We start from the raw sequence: 24,697 nt of genomic DNA, 5'->3' as shown, positions 1-24,697 counted from the left end.
AAGATCACCCCAAGCAGTTACCAACCATGTTCCTCATTTGTTTTACCATAAGCTAAATTCTCTGTAGCACAACAGTAAGTGCACAGCCAGAACTGTCAGCAAGGCCCAGGAGTCACTCAGCACCTCCAGGAGTAGGCTAGGTTCCCACCAGACAGAGCTGACAGCATGGAAGAGCAAAAGCTACTCAGTTCCCATCCACACCACTGCTAATACCAAAAAGCTAATGTGCTCACCTCAGCAGCTACAATAACAGAATCGAAGCTAATATTGGTACATTATTATTGTCAGGAAATGGAAAGCAAGTTTATCAATATTAATGTAATCAATATTAATGGAAAATACATGAATATTGACTCATCTGCCATGATGACCCTGTGGACTGGGAAGACACTATGTCCATGTGGTCTGTACTTGGCATTTCTGACAACAAGAGCTCAGAGAGATGAGCTTTCTCAAGCCCTTTATGGAATGGATTTGACAGGCTGGCTTGCTCTTGAAAGTCATGGTCACTGGATGACTCTGAGGGTCTCCACTGAGCTCTGACTCCAGGATTCACACTTCCTGGAGAACAAACTGAAGCTATTACACAGCCAAGAGTAAATAAGCCAGAGCACTGTGATTAACCTTCACTGCAGCTAAGTGGAAGAGAAAACGGACACTGATGTCTATCCTCATGGAGTACACCTGCACATCACTGCTAAATCCACACCACGAGGATGAGTGACAGGCAGCAGCTATCTTCTCTGAAAAGAGCCATCAAGGACACAGGGTGGGATAACCATGGATAACCCTGCCTGCCCTTGGACTACCCTGCTAGGCTACGGATGTTTACAAATTCCATGGGCACAATACTAGGACTCCTGTAAAAAACACTAACAATCACATAAGAAAGCATTTAGAGCATTTTGAGCTGACTTTTTCAGAGACCTAACTTTGAAGAAAAGCCTGTGAGAGGTCAAAGTATCTTCTCCCTCAGGTAAAGGACCAAACACTCACCTGTAGGAGCTTGTGAATGAATGCTGTTTTCTGTGGACCTCATGACCCTGAGAAACCACAGGGATTGTGCATGGTTTCCATAACACTGAACCAAGCTGCCAAGACCATTCGAATTAAATGGCTCAAGATCCACGAGAGGTCCTCAAGGACATTTGAGCTCTAGAGCAGAGGTCCTGAGTGCTGAGCTGAGGTTAGACCAGCACAACTAATGATCTCCAACTGATCCCACACTGCCACACAATGATTCTCCTGTTACTAATTCTGCATGTCTATGTTATGCCCCACTTAAATCAAGAATAAAAATTAAGTTAAAAAAATAAGGTTTCTCAGAGATCATAAAAGCCACAACAATTTACGCGTAACCCTCTCAACACTTGGGAGGAGTCCCATGAATTGCTGTGAAGCCGTGCATCAGTCAGAGCAGGATGCTCAGAGTGGAGACCCAGAGGGCTTTCCACTAGCTCTGACATCCTCGGCCAACATGTAAATGCTCCCAAACCCGTCAGTGTGTGCACAGCTAACCCTGACAAACGACAATCCCTACAAAGGAAAGAGGCTCGGACGGACACCTTTTTCTCCTCCAGCTCAGCTTTCAAGGATCCCAATTCTTCTTGACACTTCTGCAGAGGGGAGATTTTCTGGAGCATCTGCTCCACTTGGTGATGCAGTGTGCTGTTCTCTCTGAAAATGCAAAGTGTTGGCATCACTAAACAGAAACAACTAGAGTATGCTAACAAACACTAACTTTAAATGCATTCTTCCTGCTCATGCTAAAGATTAGACCACTTTTTATCTTTTAGGCATAAACGTTTTAATGAAACTGTATCAAAAACCAACAACAGATACTAATCCAACAGACATCAGTACATGGGAGAATCTAAGGACACTGCGCCAAACATCTGGCACTTATAATCTTCATCTTTTCCCCATTTGTTTCAATTAAGTGGCACAGCATCTTACAATCTGATATATAACCCCATGTTAGCTTCTAAGTGATAACTGTAGTCAGAGCATAAAACATCACTGCAATGATTAGTGGTTTTATTTTGGTATAAACAACACAAGATAAATTGCATCGAACAGTGTAATTGTGTATGCAAAACTAATAGGAGAACTTCAGCTTCAGTTCACATGGTGGTCAGCAATTACAGAAGCAAATCATAGAGATGCAATGAGAAACCTTTGCCATATATACTTGAGCCATTTGATAGGACAGTGCAATCTGCTTGGAAGGAAGCACCCATAGCAGTTTAACCCCAGACAGGTCTCTGGCCTGCCACACATCCACCTCTACCCAAGAATTCACAGCTGCTATCTATCACAGCTACAGAACTCAGCCAGGCAACTCACCTTCTTGCAAACTGCAGCTGTAAAACTTGTTAAGGAAAACTCAGAACCTTTGTCTTCTGATGTTTGTTTGGAGATAAATCTGCTTAAGGTAATCATGCACACCTAGGATAGAGCATCAGCTCTACAGGATAAGCACACATCAGCCTCTAACAGTACTAGTCTGCGTTAACCCTATTTACCAATGCATGAATCTGTGGCGGGCGGTGTGAATAACAATGGCTCCCACAGGCTCATATTTTTGAATGCTTAGTCACCAGAGAGCTGCACTATTTGAGGACTAGAAGGATTAAGAGGTGTGGCCTTGCTGGAACAGGTGTGGCTTGCTGGAGAAAGTATGTCACTGGGATGGGCTTGGAGGTTTCAAAAAGCTCACACTAGGCCCAACAGAGAAATCGATATACAGCCGGGCGTGATGGCGATCACCTTTAATTCCAGCACTCGGGAGGCAGAGGCAGGCGGATTTCTGAGTTCGAGGCCAGCCTGGTCTACAGAGTGAGTTCCAGGACAGCCAGGGCTATACAGTGAAACCCTGTCTCAAGAAAAAGAAAAAAAAAAAATACACACACAAATCTAAGCACCTATATACCTGTCTATCTGTCTCTATCATCCATCTATCTATCTATCTATCGACCAATCGATCAGTCGACCAACCGACCTGCAGATCAGAATGTAGCTTTCTGCTCCTACTCTGGTGTCTGACTTTTTGCCATCATGCTTCCCATCATAATGATAACAGACTGACCCTTGAAAGCAAGCCTCCAGTTAAATGCTTTCTTTATAAGAGTTGCCTTGGCCATGGTGCCTCTCCTCAGCAATAGGACTGTGACTAAGATAGAACACAAGTCAAAGCATTTATTTCTGTACTAAAGCCTTAAATAAAAGACTAATTAGAATGACAAGAATTAAGACTGATAAAGCTGATAAAAAATATTTTAATTTCTGTATACATCAGAACCTCTGAACAGTCCTGCAGACAAAACTGAGGCATGCACAAAGGGCTCGAGACCACATTACTTCTCAAGGTCAAGAAGTACACATTCATTCACTCTCCTCACTTCACTACGGCCACAGAGGATGCGCTCAGGTTCTTCAGAAGGGTAGGGCAAGGGGTCGAGCTACATTAAGCCTAGGACACTGGCGCCTAGAGGCAGGAGAGCTTCACTTCTCAGCTGTAACAAATATATACTTGGGGCTAATGCCAAAGTGGTTTTAAAATTAGTTTCTGTAGCTGATGCCAAATATCCCATCACAAAATAAACCTCTGTATCTCAAACAACAACTGCAGGCTTTATCTATTTAAAGGACCTGTACTGGGGTTAGCAATATGGCTCAGCGGTTAAGAATAAGCAGTTTCTAGTTCAGATCCCAGCACCTATTGGAGGTGCTCAAAGGCACCTGTAACTCCAGTTTCAGAAGTTTCGATGCCCTCTCTGACCAGCATGGGTACTGCACTCATGTGCACAAGCCCACAGAGACACATAACTAATAAATCTTTAAGAAAAAGAATCAACTGTTCATTTTTATTTAAATTTTGACAGGGAAATTTTAGAAAATTAGACCACTTACTTTACCATGAAATTACAAATGTAATCACCAAGAAGTTTATGCCAGTTTTCTAAGAGTGCTGTAGGGACCATCATTCTAAGTGGCGTCACAGTGCTTCAGGGACCACGGACTCGACCTCTGCAAGAGCAACATCAACCCTAGCACTGAGAAGAGCCCAATCTCTACAGGTCTACACATGTTGATTTTTGGGGGAAGAAATGTTGTTATGTTCTTTTGAGAGAGATTTAAACCAAGGCAGAACCAGCTTTTTCTTGAAGATACCTACCCTTGCTTAGCCAACATTGTGAGTCTCAGCTGAGAATTGTATCACAGATATAAAATTGCATTACCTATATAACTTGCGGATATACACATTAATAGGAACAGGATCAATTTCCTAACATGTCAGAGTTCTCAGTTAACGATATCAATCAGCAAGCATTGCTGCAGCTACCACAATGCAGCAACAATCCTGATGTCATGCCCATATACACAAGGAGCTTCCACTCATTAAAAAGCTAAGGACCCTAATAACAGAGGAAGCAACAGAAACAGAGAGTCTGCTAGACTACTGCAGTTTAGGATCCCCACCACACACGCATTGCTACCATACTAAAGCCCCTCTGTTGGCTGTGTTTGTGAGATGGGCTCCCATTAAGCCAGCAGACACTGCCCGTTAAAAGGTAATTGATAAGAGGGGCCCTCCTATCTTTGAGTTATTACACATAAATCAGGGCTACCATCCAAAGGGAAGGAAAGGATATCATCGCATTTCTTCTGATATTCCGTCAGCAGGTTACTGCAAAGGAGAAAAGAGCAGTTAGGCCCCCATGCCAACGGGAGAGCACACCACAAAGAGGTATGGCTCAGATCACTCTAGGTGGCCCCTCCCCTTTGGTCCCCAGAAACAAAAGCATGCTGGGCTGACATCACCTTGATTCCTTAATGCACTACATAGGAGCTGTTGATCTGAAACATGAGACTATCAAGGGATATTAAAATAGTTAAATCTCACAATGTAGCATGAAATGGTGAGGAAATTTGCACCCAACAGAACAATTTTAGAGAGAAAACAGCTTTTAAAAATCCAATTTGGCAAATATAATTTTATAATAAAGGCCTATAATAAGGGGATCAAGGTTTCTGCCCTAGCCAACACATTGGGTCTACTGTGGACTCCAAACCACCACCCACTTCAGCCAGCTGGAGAGACTGGAAGAGGTCTTCCAACACAGAGATATACTTACTCTGTATTAATAATTTTTTGTTTCAAGGCAATTAATGCTTCAACATATTCATTTAAGTTCTGAAAGAAAAAAACTACAGTCAGCTATTTACGCTTCTATGGCATTTCATTACATGTAACTGTCCTAGAATTTATAATTATAAAAGTTGGTTTAAGGAACCACTTCAACAGAAATGGCAAACCTCCCCATGCACTGTGTGACTCCTCTGGAGCCTGGTGCCCACCACCCTTGTTAAGAACTGCATGCTCTGTCACACTGAGATCAGAGGGTGGCAATAAGTCACTGAGGAGCGGGAGTGGGTGGGTTAGTGAGCAGGTGGAGGGGGGATAAAATGGGAGGGTTGGGAGGGGAAATGAGGAAAGGGGATAAAACTTGAAATGTAAATAAAGAAAATATCTAATAAAAAAATAAGTCACTGTCTGTCTACTACTTAGCAGAAACATAGAAGCTGCCAGAAAAATACAGCAAAATAACAAAAGTTAATATAATGTGACAGAGATCAAATATTACAATGGTTTCACAATTAAGTATAAGTAATTTTGTAAGAAGTGTATATTACACTGCAGGAACCAGTCACAAGCTGGTTCCAAATCCTGTTAGGAAACTGAAGATTAAAGCATTCTTATTACAATATCCAGGCATTCCCAACAATTAAAATACAGATTTTTCTTTTCTTTAGCTGAGTTCTTTAAATGTCAAGTCTCTAATCAGTAAAACCTTCCAGAGTAACATCAGTGTTTTAAACACACCAGAGTAGCTTTGCAGCATCTCACACCGACAAGTCTACAACCAGGGCTCCCACCTTTCCTATCTCACAGGTCAGCCTCTAGTCAATGCAGAGGATTCGGACTGGAGCATTAACTCTTCTATTCAATGTCCATATTTTTTTTTTTTTTGCAGCAACATGCACACAGCAGCTACAGCTGACAAAAGCCCAGGCTAGAATACACGTGGAAAGTGTGTGTCCTCGACACTCACACTCCCCACACACCTTCCCGCTTCTCTTCTGAAGGGAGCATGGTCATGCTCAGTCTTTCCTTGCTTGAGAAGCTTCACCTCAGCTGTGACCTCAGATACTCTTACAGGAGTTCCCATTAGCATTTACTTACTAACTTATTTGTGTGTGTACAAGTGTGCTGTGGTGTGTGTGGAGGTCAGGGGTCAGCTTTGTGGAATTGGTTCTCTCACCTTCACATGGGCTCACTGAATGGAGTCCAGATTGCCAGGCTTGTGTAGAAAGCACCAATCCTGGCAGAGCCCTCTCCCCAGCCTCATCCTACCCCTCCTCAGGGATGAGAGGTTTTCTCAGTCACTTCTGGGCATTCCCTATTCTTCCTTAACAAGCTGCTGGTATAACACTTGCTTGGTGCTGAAGGTGTATTGTAAACTATAGTATTTAATAGGTAGCAGCCTTTCAGCAAATGCTACACACATGCATGCTTGCTATATAATCATTCAAGGACATTCATACAGGAACTAGACATGGCTAAATACTGACGCAGCTATGTCTGAGTATGAGCTAAGGCTGTGTTTCCAGAAGCAAACTTAGCAAATTCTTTATCAGATGAAAATGAGATTTATTTTATGTCATCTAGCACTGGTCTTTTTTATATATTTATGTCTGTTACTCTTTTAGGATATATCTTATGCATGCAGACTCCCAAAACTTACATCAAATGACAACAAATGAACTCTTCGCAGTACCAGCACACTCAGCTGCAACATTTAAGCCTTTCATTATATATGACATACTTTCTACACAGACTACAATCATGCATGGTTCAGGATGGCTCCTGAACACTGTCAAAACACAGAAAAGCACACAATGCTTGATATATCCACAGCACCAACATTTCACATTTCTGTATGGCACTCAACACCATGAATTTAGTCCCGACCCAATAGCCTTGATGCAGTCAGAACACATAAAAGCTGAAGAATCTTTACCATAAAGCAAACCTGGCTCATCAATTCCAAGAAGGCAAGTGCATCAGCAGAAGGAAATCAACTCGGATGAGGAATCTGATTGACCTTCATCGCTTTAAAAGAATGCAACATGGGTAGGTTTCTGTCAGCACTAGGAGCTGATCCTGTGCCACAGTGCTCCATACCCAAATACTGTCAGGACACACCTGTGAGTACAGGTTAAGACCAACACTTCTCAAATTCCTGGCCCAAGAGGGACTCGCCTTGAGCCATCAGGACACAGGAACCAAGGAACAGCCAGGGACAGGATCCTTTTTGTTTCCATCTGCACCCTGGAGCTGACCCTGTGCCACAGCTCTCCATACCCAAATTCCTCCCAAAGAGAACTGGTCTCCCAGGAGTAATGACACAGTGCAGGAGGGACAAGCCACAGTAAGAGGCAGCAAGACCAGCTAACACCAGAGATAACCAGATGGCGAGAGACAACACACCAGAAAAGCAAGAATCTGATTCAAAGTCACATCTCATGATGATGATGATGGAGAACTTTAAGGAGGACATAAATAACTCCCTTTTAAAAATACAGGAGAACACAGGTAAACAGCTAGAAGCCCTTATGGAAACACAAAAATCACGAAAAGTATTACAGAAAAACACAACCAAACAGGTGAAAGGACAGAATAAAACCATCTAGGATCTAAAAATGGAAATAGAAACAATAAAAAAAAAATCACAAAGGAAGACAACCCTGGAGATTGAAAACCTAGAAAACAGATCAGGAGTCACAGATACAAGAAGCACCAACAGAATACAAGAGATAGAAGAGAGAATCTCAGGTGCAGAAGATACCATAGAAAACATTTGACCCAACAGTCAAAGAAAATGCAAAAAGCAAAAAGATCCTAACCCAAAACATCCAGGAAACCCAGGACACAATGAGAAGACCAAATCTAAGGATAATAGGTATAGAAGAGAGTGAAGATTCCCAACTTAAAGGGCCAATCAATACCTTCAACAAAATTATAGAAGAAAACTTCCCTAACCTAAAGAAAGAGATGCACATAAACATACAAGAAGCCTACTGAACTCCAAATATATTTGAACCAGAAAAGAAATTCCTTCTGTCACGTAATAGTCAAGACACCAAATGCACAAAGCAAAGAAAGAATATTAAAAGCAGTAAGGGAAAAAGGCCAAGTAACATATAAAAGCAGACCTATCTGAATTACAGCAGACTTCTCATCAGAGACTATAAAAGCTAGAAGATCCTGGGCAGATGTCATACAGACCCCAAGAAAACACAAATGCCAGCCCAGGCTACTATATCCAGCAAAACTCTCAATTAACATAGATGAAGAAACCAAGATATTCCATGACAAAATCAAACTTACACAATATCTTTCCACAAATCTAGTTCTACAAAGGATAATAGATGGAAAACACCAACACAGGAGGGAAACTACGCCCTCTAAAAAGCAAGAAAGTAATCTTTCAACAAACCCAAAAGAAGATAGCTACACAAAAATAAAAATAACATGAAGCAACAACCACTTTTTCTTAATATCTCTTAACAGCAATGGACTCAATTCCCCAATAAAAAGGCATACAATAACAGACTGGATACGACCTAGCATTTTGCTGCATATAGGAAATACACCTCAGTGTCAAAGACAGACAGTAACTCAGAGTAAAGGTCTGGAAAACAATTTCCAATCAAATGGTCCCAAGAAACAAGGTGGAGTAGCCATTCTAATATTGAATAAAATCAACTTTCAAGCAAAAGTTATCAAAAGGATAAGGAAGGACACTTCATAATAATCAAAGGAAAAATCTACCAAGAACAACTCTCAATTCTGAACATCTAGGCTCCAAATGTAAGGGCGCCCACATTCATAAAAGAAACTACTAAAGCTCAAAGCACATATTGCATCTCACACATTAATAATGGGTGACTTCAAAACCCCACTCTCATCAATGGACAGATCATTGAAACAGAAACTAAACAGAGACACATTGAAACTAACAGAAGTTATGGACCAAATAGATTTAACAGATACCTATAGAATATTTCATCCTAAAACAAAAGAATATATATTCTTCTCAGTACCTCATGGTACCTTCTCCAAAACTGACCATATAATTGGTCACAAAACAGGCCTCAACAGATACAAAAAGATTGAAATAATCCTATGTATCCTACCAGATCACCACAGACTAAGGCTGGTCTTCAATAGCAACAAAAACAACAGAAAGCCCACATACATGTAGAAGTTGAACAATGCCCTACTAAATGATAACTTGGTCAAGGAAAAAATAAAGAAATTAAAGACTTTTTAGAATGTAATGAAAATGAAGCCATAACACACCCAAACTTATGGGTATAGCAGTGCTAAGAAGAAAACTTAGCTCTGAGTGCCTCCATAAAGAAATTGGAGAGAGCATATACTACCAGCTTAACAGCATGCCTGAAAGCACTAAAACAAAAAGAAGCAAATACACCCAAGAGGAAATACTACCCAAGAAGCAAAAAAAAAAAAAAAGACGACGACGCAAATACTACCCAAGTAGACAGCAGGAAATAACCAAACTCAGGGCTGAAATCAACTAAGTAGAAACAAAAAGAACCAACAAAACCAGGAGTTGGTTCTTTGAGAAAATCAACAAGATAGAAAAACCCTTAGCCAGACTAACCAGAGTGCACAGAGACAGTATCCAAATTAACAAAATCAGAAATGAAAAGGGAGATGTAACAACAGAAACTGAGGAAATTAAAAAAAAAAAAAATCATCAGATCCTACTACAAAAGCCTATATTCATCAAAACTGAAAAATCTGGATGAAATAAACAATTATTTCATTATTTTGGTATTCTGACCCCCAGGTAGGGCAATTTCTGGATGGTCAGTCCTTCAGTCTCTGCTCCACACTTTGTCTCTGTAACTCCTTCCATGGATATTTTGTTCCCCCTTTTTAGAAAGGGGGTATCTGTGTAGACAGATACCAAAAACCAAAATTAAATCGGGATCAGATAAACCATCTACACAGTCCCATAACCCCTAAAGAAATAGAAGCAGTCATTAAAAGTCTCCCAACCAGAAAGAGCCTAGGATGAGAATGGTTTAGTGCAGAATTCTATCAGACCTTCAAAGGAGACCTAATACCAATACTCTTCAAATTATTCCACAAAATAGAAACAGAAAGAACACTATCCAATTCATTCCATGAAACCACAGTTACACTGCGTATTCTTCCTTGGAGATGAAACAGTTTCTGTCTAATCAGGAACTTTTCACCATTTCCTTTCATAGAGGACTTCATAAGAAACTTTTTGCCTACTTCTATCTTGTTTAGCGTTCCAAATAGATTTTAAAAACTTGTTGAGTGCATATTAATTTTAGCTTCAGAAGATATCATGTATATTTAAGAGGCATTTAACTATTATACTACAGGAGGACCCAGCAATACCACTCCTGGGCATATAATCCAGAAGATGCTCTAACACATAAAAAGGACACATGCTCCACTATGTTTATAGCAGCCTTATTTATAATAGCCAGAAGCTCGAAAAAACCCAGATGTCCCTCAACATAGGAATAGATACAGAAAATATGGTACATTTACACAATGGAGTACAACACAGCTATTAAAAACAATGAATTTATGAAATTTTTAGAGAAATGGATGGATCTGGAGGATATCATCCTGAGTGAGGTAACCCAATAACAAAAGAACACACATAATATGAACTCACTGATAAGTGGATATTAGCCTAGAAACTCAGAATACCTAAGATACAATTTGCAAACCACATGAAACTCACGAATAAGGAAGATCAAAGTGTGGATACTTCGATCCTTCTTAGAAGGGGGAATAAACTACCCATGGAAGGAGTTACAAAGCGTGGAGCAGAGACTGAAGGAATGACCATCCAGAGATTGCCCCACCCGGGACCCATCCCATATACAACCACCAAACCCTGACACTATTGTGAATGCAAATAAGTGCTTGCTGACAGGAGTCTGATATAGCTGTCTCCTGAGAGGCTCTGAAAGTGCCTGACTAATACAGAAGTGGATGCTCACAGCCATCAATTGGACTGAACACAGGGTCCTCAATGCAGGAGCTAGAGAAAGTACCCAAGGAGCTGAATGGGGTTTGCAGCTCCACAGGAGGAACAACAATATGAACCAACCAGTACCCCTTAGAGCTCCCTGTGACTAAACCACCAACCAAAGAAAACTCATGGCTCAAGCTGCGTATGTAGCAGAGGATGGCCTAGTCAGTCATCAATGGGAGGAAAGGCCTTTGGTCCTGTGAAGGTTCTATGCCCCACTGTAGGGGAATGCCAGGGCCAGGAAGCAGGAGTGGGTGGGTTGGTGAGCAGAAGGAGGGGGAGGGGCTAGGGGGTTTTTGGAGGGGAAACCAGGAAAGGGGATAACATTTAAAATGTAAATAAAGAAAATATCTAATAAAAAATTTTTAAAGTATTTTGATGACTTAAATGTCAATACTGAGTAATATATTTTAAAATAAGTATTACTAGTTTAAAAAAAATAAAATAAAAAAGAATGCAATGTAAGATAGCAAAGATGTACTTCTCACCTACTACTCCAAACTCAATAGTACTGCAGGGATCTAAGGGGCACACCTGCATCTCTATCCCCATGTGATTACCCGTGTAAGAGGCCTCCTTAGATGCTCCCCAAACCACGTCAGTTTCTATGTCCTGAAGAAATACCATCTTTGTTGTTTCTTAAATGTGTCTTATACATATGAAGAAATAAAACTAATTTGTATTTGATGTCTGTAACTTGTTCATTTTATAAAAATGCCACTTACAAATAGATGCAAAAGTCTGTATAACAAACTGCAGGAAGTAAATATTCAAGAGTGCCAATGGTGGCACTGCAGAGCTGGAGCACCCAGAGGCCCCATGGCACTACTGCCCTTCTGCTGCTGTGTTTGGGTGTCCGCTCCAGCCCCCACTGTGAGGGAAAGCCATTCAGCAGGAAGTCAGTCTTCCCATGAGTGTTGACCCATGGTGACCCAAGGCATGGGGTGAGGGCACCTGAGCAAACTCATCTAAGAAGGATCCTTCCTTTCATGCCAGTCCTTTGTCTTCTAGGGAGGATTGGGTAAGATCCAAATGCTGGCACCAGCTCTTCATCAGTAAAAGCCTGGGCCACAAAATCATATAACAGTCCAAAAGGCCCTGCACAACACACTCAGTTAGGAGGCACCACAGCCCCCTCCCCAGCTCTTAATGAATCACCAAGGACTTCCAAACCTGAGCTAAAATGAATGGAAAAAGGGAGACTAAAGCTAGACATCAAGTGAACAAAAGCAGACGAGCAGAGGAGAAAACCTCAAAGGCACATTGACAGAAAGAATGGCACACTGGAGAAGCCATACTGTGGTTAAAGGGACACAGAGAGCACTGAGAATATTAGACACAGGAATATCTACTAGGGTGCCTGTAAAAGAAAGGGGCAGCCAGTGCTGACAGGGATGAGAAAACTGATTCCCAATTACAATTGATGGCTTTTGCCACAGGACTAAGCATTACACTCCTGGGCATACAATCAGAAGAATAGAAGACATATGCCCATGGCAGGCTCCTCAGCAATATTTACAACAGCACTCATTACACTACAAACAGAAACATAAGCTTAATGATCATTAAAGGATGAATGGCTAAGCCACCAAGTACTGACAATGAAAAGCAATGAAGCAATGCTACTACCAGATGAACCCCCAAATGACACAGCAGACCCTGTATACTAAACCATTCCTACAACTGTCCATAATAAGCAAGCCCACGGGTGAGGACTTGGCCGAAAACAGAGTGAGGCCGTGGCTGGGATGACTGCTGGCTGGGAAAGGTTTCAGAATGAGTGGGTGACCACTATACTGCTAGATGTATAAATCACTGACTAACTGCACACATTAAGGGGATACATTTTACATGAATTAAGTTATAGCTAAATTACAAAAGAGTTTAATTATAGACTCAAAAGTTCTACCACAGAACTCAAAAAAAGGTCTCAGAAAAGAAAGCAAAATCAGAGGTCAAAGAAAAGAAAGAGTTAATAAATTTTGGTGTCAGAGGAAATGGTCTTAGGCCCAGTAATACGCACTCTGGACAAACCACATGGGAAAGACAGAAAGATACAGTGTCAAGCCTCTTCAGTTTTCCATTATGTGACAGAAGTGTGTCTTCAACATTCAGCCAGAAGCCTGCTCCCAACAAGAGGCCACCCATGGGACAGAAATAGGATTTCAGAGGGGTGGAGATAGGGTAACTAAGGATCCTCTCAGCAAGCTGAACAACAGCACTTGCCTCCCAGGGTCCTGATGCTGGTGCAGTGAGACACCGCTCCCCCCAGGGACTGTATCCCCTCAAACCATGAACCAAAACAAATGTTCCTTATCCTGATTTTGCTAAGTGTTTTATCATACAACAAGGAAAACTACAACTAGAATCCAGCTACGAAACCAGGCATAATAGTGTATGGTTGTGAGCCCAGCACTGGGAGGTGGTGGTAGGTTTAGAAGCAAAATCCAACTACACGGTGAGTTGCTGAGTAGCCTAGGCCAGCTACATAATACTGCCTTTAATATATATAAATTAGGGCAAAGGAAAAACAATGGATGAATGCAAAGGTCATGATGTACATCAGAGCATAACTGAGTTAACCTGTGACGCCAATCTCCACCTCACTAACCGACGTCCTGCACCCCGAGAACGGCAGTGAGAGGCAGAGACAAGAGCAATATTAGTGCACCACCCTCAAATTCCAAGATTACAAATCTAGACTAAATGTCTGCAACTAAAATCAAGTAACAAATTTACTAATTTTCATTATAAAACTCATTCATTACTTTTATCCACATAATTTACACAATTAAAGTGTGTTTTGGGGGAAGATGATACGGGCAAGGCTGCATTCTCTTAATAGAACATTAGATACATTCTCTCTCAACACTAGTCACATAGAACTGCCTTAGAGACACAAACAGGAAATAAAAACTTAAAACCACAAGCCTTAACATCCTAGAGCAATGGTTCTCAACCTCGGAGTGGAGACCCCTTTGGGGGTCAAATGACCTATTCACAGGGGTCACCTAAAATTATCGTAAAACGTGGATTTTTAAATTACGATTCGTAACAGTAGCAAAATTACTTCTATGGAGTAGCAAAGAAAATCGTTTTATGGTTGGGATCACTGCAACATAAGGAACTGTATTAAAGGGTCACAGCATTAGGAAGCTTAAAGACCACTGTGCTAGAGAAGTATACTATACCCTCCCAAGTTACCTGTTTCAGCTCCTTCTGCAGTACTCCCAAGGCCTGTGTGCCCATCAATATCAACCTAGTACTGACAGTTGGACACTGCAGTGTTCCTAATTGAACAATTTTTTCTCGTCTTCTGATCCAGGTTTATTTATGTTGTTTGGAACTGAACTTCCTGAATCGTGAGATCAGCATCTGAGAATACGAGAGGTGGGGGGCCTTCTGGGTCCTGTGTGCAGGTGGGGGTCAACTGTTCAACAGTTCTAGGAAAGGGAGGGGTGCTCCGGGTTAGGAAAGGGGTCTCTGCAGCTGTCTAACAACTATGTTCTCTCAGCATTCACCATTTAAGCTCCTGGAGCTTCTTTGTAAGTTGAGGATCCTTTAAATGAAATACTTCTGACCAGTTTCCTGTTCTGGGGACTATCTGCAGCCATTACATGCTGACCAACTCTAATGCAAAGTGCAGAGTCTCAAATGTTCTCCAAAAGGAAAGTGCCTTTGACAACCATTCCCTTGGCTTTAATCTAAAACTGCACAACTCAATGCTTGCCTAATTTACATAGCACCAAGAGACTCAGGCCAGCAATGGTTTTTATGACTACTGAGGTTCTAGAATATGTGGCTGCTGGGCTACAGATCAGTAACAAATTAGTACAACCCAAAGGTCAAGAGTGCTCTGTGAAACTATCAAAAGATACTTAAGATGCTGGGAAGCACAGCTGCCTTTAGATACCTGACAGGGCAGATAAAAAGGCAACTGTGTATTCCATTCTAAAGAAAACAGGGGCCTCCGACAGCAAGGTGTTCTGCAAGCAAAGGACTTTTCAGTTCAGAACCCGGCCCCTCTCCCCTAAGACTCCAAGTCAGAATGAAGGCCCAGCATCAGAGCGGGTGCAACTGAGGGAAAGACTATGTGGACTTCTTCTGAGGAGTGAGAAGTATCAATGGCTTCTCCTGCTATTTCTCTCCAGAGAAGTTTAAGCTACACACAGCAAACACTTGCTGTGGTGATGTCCAGTCATCGTTCTCCTCCCCACAGGCAAGCAACCTAGTTTCTGTGTAAGTCTTCTTATCTCTTCTACTCCTCCCCATTCCATGCTTTCTTATCCAAGGGCTCAGACCCAGCTGACAGATTCTCTACAGAAGCTAAAGGTTGTCAGAGTTCAAGTGACTGAAAATACTACCTAACCCCTCCACCAGAAAAAGATTCTTATTATCAACTCCAAGCCCACAGAAACCTAAAACTGGCTTCCAGTCCCTTGGAAGTACATTAGGACATCCCAAATATACTTCACAAACATCTGAAAAAATAGCTAAACCACCCCAATCTAATGTTTTAAAGCCCCACATTTCCAACAATCTTTCCACCTCAGCTTCCTTTCCTTCTCCACCACACTTCATGTGGTTACTCAAGGGCTGAAATCCTGGTATCCTCCACATCCTGGACCTGAGAACCGTTCAATCACTTCACCCTGCTCTGCTTCTCACACTCAGGGCTTTTCCTGCTATCATTCTGTCCCCTAGAGCTTTGCCGAACTCCTCCCTTAATACTCACTAGATCACATTAGTGAGATAGTTTACCTTTTATCAAACACAGCTCCCATTCATCAATTCATCTTGTGCCTTCCACCTGTGACTTTTAAGCTTTTACTACACACTTTGCTTTGGTTACATTAATAGAAAAAAAAAGCATCTTCCATCTCTCAACATACAGGAAATAAGCACAGAGCCTCCTAAGATGTTCTACAATCTGCAAGGGACCCATCTTGCCAGACTCACTTTGCAAATTAAATACAGAACTCAAGCTAGCTCTGAAACACTACTGCCTGGAAAGCCTTTTCAGAAGCAACCCTCCTCTTGGTGGGAGCACAGCCCCGGGGCTCTTTCACCCTTGTCTGTGGCTGCTTTCACACCTCAGTGGCAAGTGAGCAGGTGTGAACAACTTACCAAAGCACAGTTATTTATGATCTTGCCTCTTAAGGGAGAAGGTTTACAGACCAGGCCTATACAGAGCTAAAGGAACCTCTCCTTTATTCACTGTTCCCCAAAGTGTGACCTGGAGGAGGGACAGAGGTGTCCTTGGGAAGCAAAGGCAGCAGCTTCCAGGCCGTGGGAACAAGAGACCCAGCAAACGCCTGGATGCAGGCTGTCAAAGAAGGGAGGCATCAGGACAGTTACCAGTTTCTGGCCTAAGCAACCTAAAGAAATCAATGGCACTGCTCACTCAACAGGACAGGGACTCCTGGTGAGCAGTGTGTGAATGCAGCTCTCCAGAGGGCTAAGAAGAATGGGTCACATAGCTGTTTGTGCAAATACCTGCAATGATTCATCAACACCTCATCCAGAGAAGCCCAAACCCATACAACGGTGTGGGTGTGTGTGTGTGTGTGTGAGAACCACACAACCAGGGCTCTTCTGGCTCTTCTGACCTCTGCAAATCCTAAATCTTCAGTCTGCCGTGGCCTCACAGGTCTTCTCAAGCACACCAGGAAAGCAACTACCCCAGGCCTTGAGGCATCCACTAGGATGTCGGGCTTCAAAGAAATCAACAGAACTCACTCTCCTATAACCTTGTTCAAATATGATTTTTCCAAAGACCAGAAAAATCTCAGCAGCCAAAAAGCCTGGTTCTTACCCACTCTCCCCTCCTATTTTTGCCTCTGTTTGTTACCAATACCTTGCTTCTAATATAACTTTCCTCTTCTCTTTACGTACATTGTTATAAACTAGCAGGGGATCAAAAAATTTTGAGTAAATAGGCTCAAAACACAAATATGGTCCATTAAAGAAGCATTCCATTCAGAATCTTTTAAAGGGAGGGGAGGGTTATAAGATGCCTACACGATGTGGCCTAGCTACAACATGGCTTGACTCTCCATCTTCTCTATATGAGAGTGCCAAACCATTTCCTATTCTCCAAACAACTAGAACATATGAATCGGTGCAGAGACATTGCACTTTACAATAAAAATCAAACTTCCACAGGTACCTAGCTAGTCTGCATCCCTTATCTCATCTCACCAACCAGGAGGCTTAAACAGGCTTTGCTCATCAAACATCAAGAAACCGTCCCACTTGTTAAAACCGATCTCCAGAGCTACTTTTCAACATTACCAACTCCCACTGCTTCAACACCACCTCACCAGACCCCCCCCCCCGACATCTTCCATTATTTTCTTCCCAACATCTATAATCCTGTCGAGTCAGTCGTACTTGCGCACGTTCATCTTATCCGTGTCCAGTTGGTTTACCAGAATGTGAACAGTGCTTAGAACACTGGGTAGACTGAGGATGAACTGAACCGGAGCAAGGGCAAGTTCCGTTTTGCCACTGACAATAGGTGAATGGAACTCTAAGACAGAAAGCTGTGAGAGTCTCCAGCACTGAGCATTAGGGACTATTTCTATTGCATCAGTAAAACCTAGATTCATTGTTAAGGACAGGACATGACACTGTAACAAACTACCTAGACCCACATATGTTTATTGGACTATTTTAATCAGACAACTAACATGCTACTTAACAAAAGCTAAGCTTGGCAGTATATTAATAGATACGTGTAAGCTGAAATGCAGTTCCGGAATCTTGGAAGTCTAGCGACCTGGGCACGCAACATAAAACATAAAACCCTTGCCTTCAGGCAACAAATAATTAGGAGTGCGAGGAAGCCTTCATCGCAGAGAGGAAGATTCCCTCCGCGCTTAGACAGCGTCACCCACCAACCAAACTCGGCCCTGCAGACCCTGATTCGGGAAGACGAGGAGTCCTGAAGAGCACGCTCACTCTGTCCGCCGCCCGCATCGCAGCAGCAGAACCAATTCTGCCGTCCGTGATTAAACAAAGCACCGGCACCCGCCCCCAAAACGGCGCAAAAGGGTCGGCCAGGGATCCTGCGTACCTGCTGCAGGGAGGCGCAGCCCTGACACCGCGCGAGGTCGGCTGGCCCGGGCGCAGCCGGGTGCGTCTCGCCGGGCATCATGGTGCTGCGGCCCGGCCTGCAGGGCGCGCGCTCAGGGACCCGCTGCCTCGGCCCTGCTCCGCCGCCCCAGCCACCGCCAGCCTGGCCGCTTCCCGCCGGGCGCGGGCAGGTCCATGCGTGCGCCAAGGTCCCCGTGGAGCCGGCCTAGGGCTCAGACCAGCGAAGCAGCCCAGAGCACTTGAGAGCGGCGCAGCCCGGAGGGCCCAAAGCGACGACAGCACACGAGGTCCCCGCCCCACCCGGCCCCGCCCCCCGTCGGGGCTGCCCGCAGATCCGCCTGATCAAAATGCCAGAACGAAGCGTGGTCGCACAAAAAGCAAAGCCTTAGGACACATCTTGGAAGAGATGAACAAGAGCCAGGGCCTGCCTTCACGAACTGTCTGTGCATCCGTCAGCTGCCTCATTACAGGCCCTGTGTAGACGCCTAAATCCCTTCAGCCTCCAAGGGGCGGGGGTTTTGCGATGTCATTGGCATGCCGACCACCGAAGGAGGACCCGAGCCTGGGTTTGGAAAGTGGGAACGCTTCTTGTAGAGCTACTGCTCTATTCTCCCAGTAGACAGGCAGGGAGCGGAAGAAAAACTACAATTCCCGGAGTGCCTCGCAACGGCGGGGTGAGCTCCACGCTCTGCTACTAACGTGTGGGGTGTGTCTGCACACAGCCAACCTGACAAACCCCTTCGAGCCGGTTTCCCAGTCACCTTCACCCTTAGGCTGGAGAGGTGGAAAGAAGAAATCCTCATTCAGCTTTAAAAGCCACTTGAAGTCAGGGCTTGAACTCTCGCTGACATCCTAACATTGTATCCACTCTCCTCAGGAACTTTGTTGCCATCAGTATCTGTCTACTAGGAAGTTTCTGGCGGTTCCTCATCTTCTGGTTACAAAGTCCCAATCTCTGAGATCTCAGCAACAGTGTTGCATTTATTAGTGAGGGTTCTCTAGAGTCACAGAACTTATGGGTAGACTCTATATAGTAAGGGAATTTATTGATGACTTACAGTCTGTAGTCCAACTCCCCAACAATGGTCAGCAGCAGCTGTGAATGGAAGTCCAAGGATCTAGCAGTAGCTCAGTTCCACAAGGCAAGCAGGCGAAGAAGAGAGAGGCAATCTTTCTTCACCTAATGTCCTTATGTAGGTCTCTAGCAGAAGATATGGGCCAAATTAAAGGTGTGGTGTCACCATGCCTGGATGACCTTGAACTCAGAGAGCTCCCAGTCTTAATCTTTTGTGATTCATAGCCAGTATATGCCTCAAGATCTCCACGATAAGATCCAGGTCAGAAACTTGTATCTCCCAGCCACCAGATTAGGATCACAGGTGAGCCTTCCAATTCTGGATTGTAGTTCATTCCAGATATAGTCAAGTTGACAACCAGGAATAGCCACTACAATTTATTAAGAGGGCATCCAGACCCTGCACTTCTGTCCTAAGTCTCAGGATGGAAAATGCAACTCAAAACCCTCACACCCTGTTCTGTCTTCAAGCTATCTTCTTTGACGTTGAAAGACCATATAGATACCCAGAAATAGCTGAATGCCTTGTCATTGCTATTTGCACCCAAGCAAGACAGGCCCATAACCTGACAGTCTGTGTAGAAGGTCCAGTTTTCCTCAGAGGCTGGCGAACAGAATGTGTAAGGTTACAAGAAGAACATGGATTTTGGTTGGGTCAGAGCCAATCCCCAACTAACAAGCTAGGTCTGGCCACCCAACCTCAACAGGCCAATTAAAGGGCATAATTTATAGTTAAAAGCAGAAAAAGATATATCCAAAGTGGTCATATTAGGAAGAAGAAGGATCCAATAATTCAAAAAAAAAAAAATGATTTCCCCAACCTCAGCCCTGATCCAAAGCCCATCTTCAGAATCATGACCGGTTTAGGTTTAAGTAGAGAGCAGGAAGTATGCATGGGTAGTCATGGTAGCTGTGGTCCTTCCTATCATAAATCCACTATTGTGTCGGCTCTAGCTTCTGCTGAAAGGCTATCTGACAAGCTGCCAAAACTGTGAGAAAAATCTTTGTCTAGATTCAGGCTTCCGTTCTGGTTGGCTTTTGGCTTCAGCCATTTCCTTCTTCCAACATGGGATTCCTGTGGATACAAGGATCAATGGTCTTACAGTGGGGTTGAGGGCCAGGACACTGGTTCCTCTCTAGAATGTTTTCTCTCTCTCTCTCTCTCTCTCTCTCTCTCTCTCTCTCTCTCTCTGTGTGTGTGTGTGTGTGTGTCTGTCTGTCTGTCTGTCTGTCCGTCTTTCTCTCTTCCTGGGACAGTTAGAGAAGGGTAAAGGGGTAGATGCATGAGAGAACAGTGTGCCGTGTGAAGCACACCAAACCATCCAGTTGAGCCTCCTACAAGCCACAGGACATAGGACCAATTACCAAGTTGCTTGTGATGTTGTAACCAGGGTGATGGATGTTGACCTTCACAACTGTTCAGTTCTTACTTCTGAATCCTACAGATTTATCTTCACAGTAATTTTATTCCCCAGCTGGTTGGGTTTATTTTATTTATTTATTTTTAATGCATATTGCCTTAGCTGAGAAGAAACCCTCATCTTCTCACTCTAGTACATTCTGGCAAAACCGCAGCAATGCATTGCAGAGGCTTGCAAAGCTGGGTGCTACCCTTCTGCCACAGCACACTTCCTATGCTTGTCTCATTTCTGAAATGCTCTGCCTGCTACCTAGCTGTGTGGAAGTCCCACTTGGCCTTCTAGACTCCCCATTTTATTCCTGCAATTCTGAGTTAACACCCTCTTCCCTTTTTTGCTTCTTAGTGTCAATGGATTTTTTCCTTATTTTTGTTTGTTTGTTTTTTTCAAGACAAGGTTTCTCTGTAGCCTTGGCTGTCCTGGAACATGCTCTGTGTAGCCAGGCTGGCCTCAAACCTGGAGAGAAGATCAGCTTGCCTCTGCCTCCCAAGTGCTGGGAATAAAGATGCAGGTCACCAGCATGTGGCTTCAACTAATTTTGCAAATACCACAATTTAAACTGTGGGGTGAGTTTTCTTTTAACCACGAGATTTTGACATTCTCTGATGGCTCTAGCTTGGAAAACAGATAAATACAACTTGCTATGGTTCTTTCCCTCCCAAACATGTGCTGTAGCTTATTTTCCCTTGCATGCTAATAAAAGAATAGGAGTTTACACCACTAGGCGAGCCTCTAGAGGTAGAAACTTGGGCAGCCTAGTAGGATTAGATACGGTCATCGGTATGAAGCCTCTTGGTGGAGTGCAGTAGCTTCCGCAAAAGAGAGTGTGACCAGAGGAGGCACACAGGTGCACTCCCTGTTCCTTGCCCTGCAATTCCCTGCCTTGGGGCCTCCTCATATTTAAGGCCACTGCCAGGTGTTTTCTTTCAGCCTTAGGCCACTGCATCAGGGAACCCAAATCAATCTCTCCTTAAAATCACCCAGTCTGTGGCATTGTGCTATTAGAAATACCAAAGAGACTTAGACATGTGCCAGGTGTGGAGGGGATTGCTAGCAGCAAGCACCCCACACCATAGGGATGCCTGCAGCTGAGTGATAGGCTAAGTGGGGAAGAACACTTTGGAGGAACAGGAACCTAGCTGGCCCCAAGCGATCTTCTCAGGTGGAAAGGAGGAGCCCTACTGTGGATTGGGGAAAGGTCGACCTCACCCTGGTTACAACATCACTCTGGTTACAACATCACAAGCAACTTGGTGACCGGATCTATGTCCTGAGGCTTGTAGAAGACAACTGGAAAGTGAGTCACTAGGAGGACTTCCTAGATTTGCCAGAGGAGATTTCAAAACAAAGCACTTAAGACGAGCCACGGCTCACGCTGGCTACTTTCAGTTAGAGTTACTATTTGAATCTCTGCTAGCTGCCTGGAAGAGAGTGGGGGAGATTAAAGATGTGTTGAAGTAGTACAGGAGGTGTAAGCCTCCAACAACCAAAGGGAGTGGTCCGGCTAAGGAGCTACTCTACCTTGTAGGCACAGAATCCTTGTGGGGGTGAGTCCTCTCAGAGAATGAGCCCAGAGAACCCTTGGCCTCACTGCTCAAGGCACCTTGGGTTTGTTTTCTGGCATCCAGCAGGCAAAACACCCCACATCTAAAGCAAGGAGCGTTTGGATGTTGCTGTTTAGAATAAGAGACTTAGAGAAATACCTAAAATTAGATATCGCCATCACGGTGGTGCCACTGAGATGACCATTTGTGTCTTTGGAAGGGGAGAGAGGCAGACCAGAGGGAACATCAGCTTCCTGATCCACAGTGCCACCCGCTGACAGCCTTGAGGCTATACAAGAAGGCCATCACCTAGGTTTAGGCTTCCAGAACCACAAACAGAGTAAACCTCTTCTTACATCTTAACCAGCTATTGATATATGGCACTGACAACATAAAATGGCATAAGACCTATCTCAGCCTACTCGTAGGAGGACAAGGCAGGACGTAAAAAGAACATGTAGGTAGGAGCATGGCATGAGTTCTGACCCCCAGCATCCAAACCAAGGGCACTCCGTAGCAGCATGCATTGAGGAGGAAGAGACTAAAGGATCCCTTGGCATGCATGCTGTCAGCTAGTCTTATGGGATCCAGAAACGTCAGATCCTGTGTGAGACTCAAAAATAAAGCTGGAGAAAACTGAAGGAAGACCTAAGGTCAAATTCTGTCCTCCACACATTTGCTTATGCCACTCCTCCTCCACAGGGACACAGATACACACATGTGCGCACACACGTGTGTGTGCACACACACACGGGGGGTGGGGAGAGAGAGAGAGAGAGAGAGAGAGAGAGAGAGAGAGAGAGAGAGAGAGAGAGAGAGAGAGAAACGTATTTCCTCATAGACTTTTAAGAAGAACTATGCTTTTCTGACCATGTCCTTGGCCCTTCAGGGTACCTGCATTCTAGCCACGGCACAGAAGGATTCTCCATGCTGTCTGGTCCTGCCAGCTCTCTAGCTTTTGGAGACTCTTCCTAAAGGCCCACACTCTCACCTCATACCTTCACTGCCTCTAGGCACACCGAAGCAACACTTCCAAAAGCTGGCGTGATTGGCGGGCAGCTGGTTACTTACGTAACTGGGTGACACGCCTCAGCCCGGGTGGCCTGACACATTAGGTTCAGAAACAAAGGAAAATTCACCATGGGAAACTACTCATTATTTGAAGTCACTATATTTTGCTTTATGAGAAGATATATTCTTGGGCTGGGAGAGCTCCATTGCCAAAGTGCTTGCCACACAACGCACAGCCAGGAGGACCCAAGTCTCATTCCCAGAGCCCACATTTTTAACCATGTGGGTGCTGGGAATTGAACCCAAGTCCTCCAGAAGAGGAATAAACATCTTCTCTGCTAAGCCATCTCTCCAGCCTGCCCACATTTTAATAAAAGATTTAATTAATTAATTAATTAATTAATTTATATGTGAGTCCACTGTCATTCTCTTCAGACACAAGAGAAGCAGGCATCAGATCCCATTACAGATGGTTGTGAGCCACCATGTGGTTGCTGAAAATTGAACTCAGGACCTCTGGGAGAGCAGTCAGTGCTCTTAACCTCTGAGCCATCTCTCCAATCCCCCCCCCCCTTTCCCCCAGAGCCCACATGTAAAAGGCAAGCAAGCAAGCAAGCAAGCAAGCAAACAAACAAACCAATGGAGACATTCTTGCAATTTTAGTTATTAGGAAACAAGGACAGGCAGATACCCATCCCTGAGGCCTCCTGAACAGCCAGAATAGCCTGCATGGTGATTTCTAGGCCAGTGGGAGGCTCTGTCTCCAAAACCAAGATGGGTGCCACCCGAAGAGAGACACTGGAGAAGGTCCTCCACTGCCATGAGCGTGCTCACATGTGCACCCTGACACAGACATACAAGGAAAATAGTCTCTCATTTGATCAATTACCCAAAAGTGGGTTGAACAGTGTTATTAATTTTAAATCCCCCAACAACCCCTTAAAGTCTGCAGACATCTGTGATGTCTTCTGACTTTGTGACTTTCTCCTTCTGTGATGTAATGTTAGCATCTGGACACCAGGTGGCGATCTTTCCCTGTGTGATTTAGAAATAGCCTCGTTCCACTATAGCCTTTAGAGCTCCTTAGGGGAGGGAGAATGGTTCTTGGGACTGTCCACAGGGACAGATCCTGTAGGCCTTGCCCTCCACCGGTCAGTCCACTCTGCCTGGTCCAGTTTCCAGAATACACCTGCCTGTCCAGACTACATGAGTGTCTTAGAAAACAGTAGTTTGCTCTGAGCTATCCTTTAGAATGGTAAACCCAGAGGATAAACATGGTTCTCAAAGAAAAGCAAGGCTGCCTCATTTTAAATCAGTCATGACCTAGGCATGAATGAAAACCTGACAGGTATGAGAGCAGGAAGGACCTGAGTC

At 43.9% G+C, this 24,697-nt stretch overlaps 1 protein-coding gene across 6 annotated transcripts in view; it reads right to left on the bottom strand.

Moving 5' to 3' along the window:
• Window positions 1-18,541, bottom strand: part of Ice1 (interactor of little elongation complex ELL subunit 1) — a 55,332-nt gene extending 36,791 nt beyond the window's left edge. For all 6 annotated transcript variants that reach the window (XR_015045401.1, XR_015045402.1, XM_085830969.1 and 3 more), the window contains exons 1-5: window positions 18,256-18,541; window positions 5,139-5,197; window positions 4,656-4,690; window positions 2,347-2,365; window positions 1,566-1,677 (exon numbers count right to left, since the gene is read on the bottom strand). Coding sequence is in view for 4 of the 6 variants with exons in the window: in XM_085830969.1 (XP_085687095.1) it covers window positions 1,566-1,677; window positions 2,347-2,365; window positions 4,656-4,690; window positions 5,139-5,197; window positions 18,256-18,336 (306 nt within the window). In the remaining 2 variants the exon portion in view is untranslated. The remainder of the gene's footprint in view (window positions 1-1,565; window positions 1,678-2,346; window positions 2,366-4,655; window positions 4,691-5,138; window positions 5,198-18,255) is intronic.
• Between the last annotated feature and the right edge of the window lie 6,156 nt (window positions 18,542-24,697).

Source organism: Mus caroli, unplaced genomic scaffold, assembly GCF_978045245.1.
Source record: "Mus caroli unplaced genomic scaffold, Mus_caroli_1 scaffold_15, whole genome shotgun sequence".
In the NCBI taxonomy this organism is placed as follows: Eukaryota; Metazoa; Chordata; class Mammalia; order Rodentia; family Muridae; genus Mus; species Mus caroli.
The sequence above is the reverse complement of the archived record's forward strand: the minus strand, read 5'-3'. Positions and strand labels throughout refer to the sequence as shown.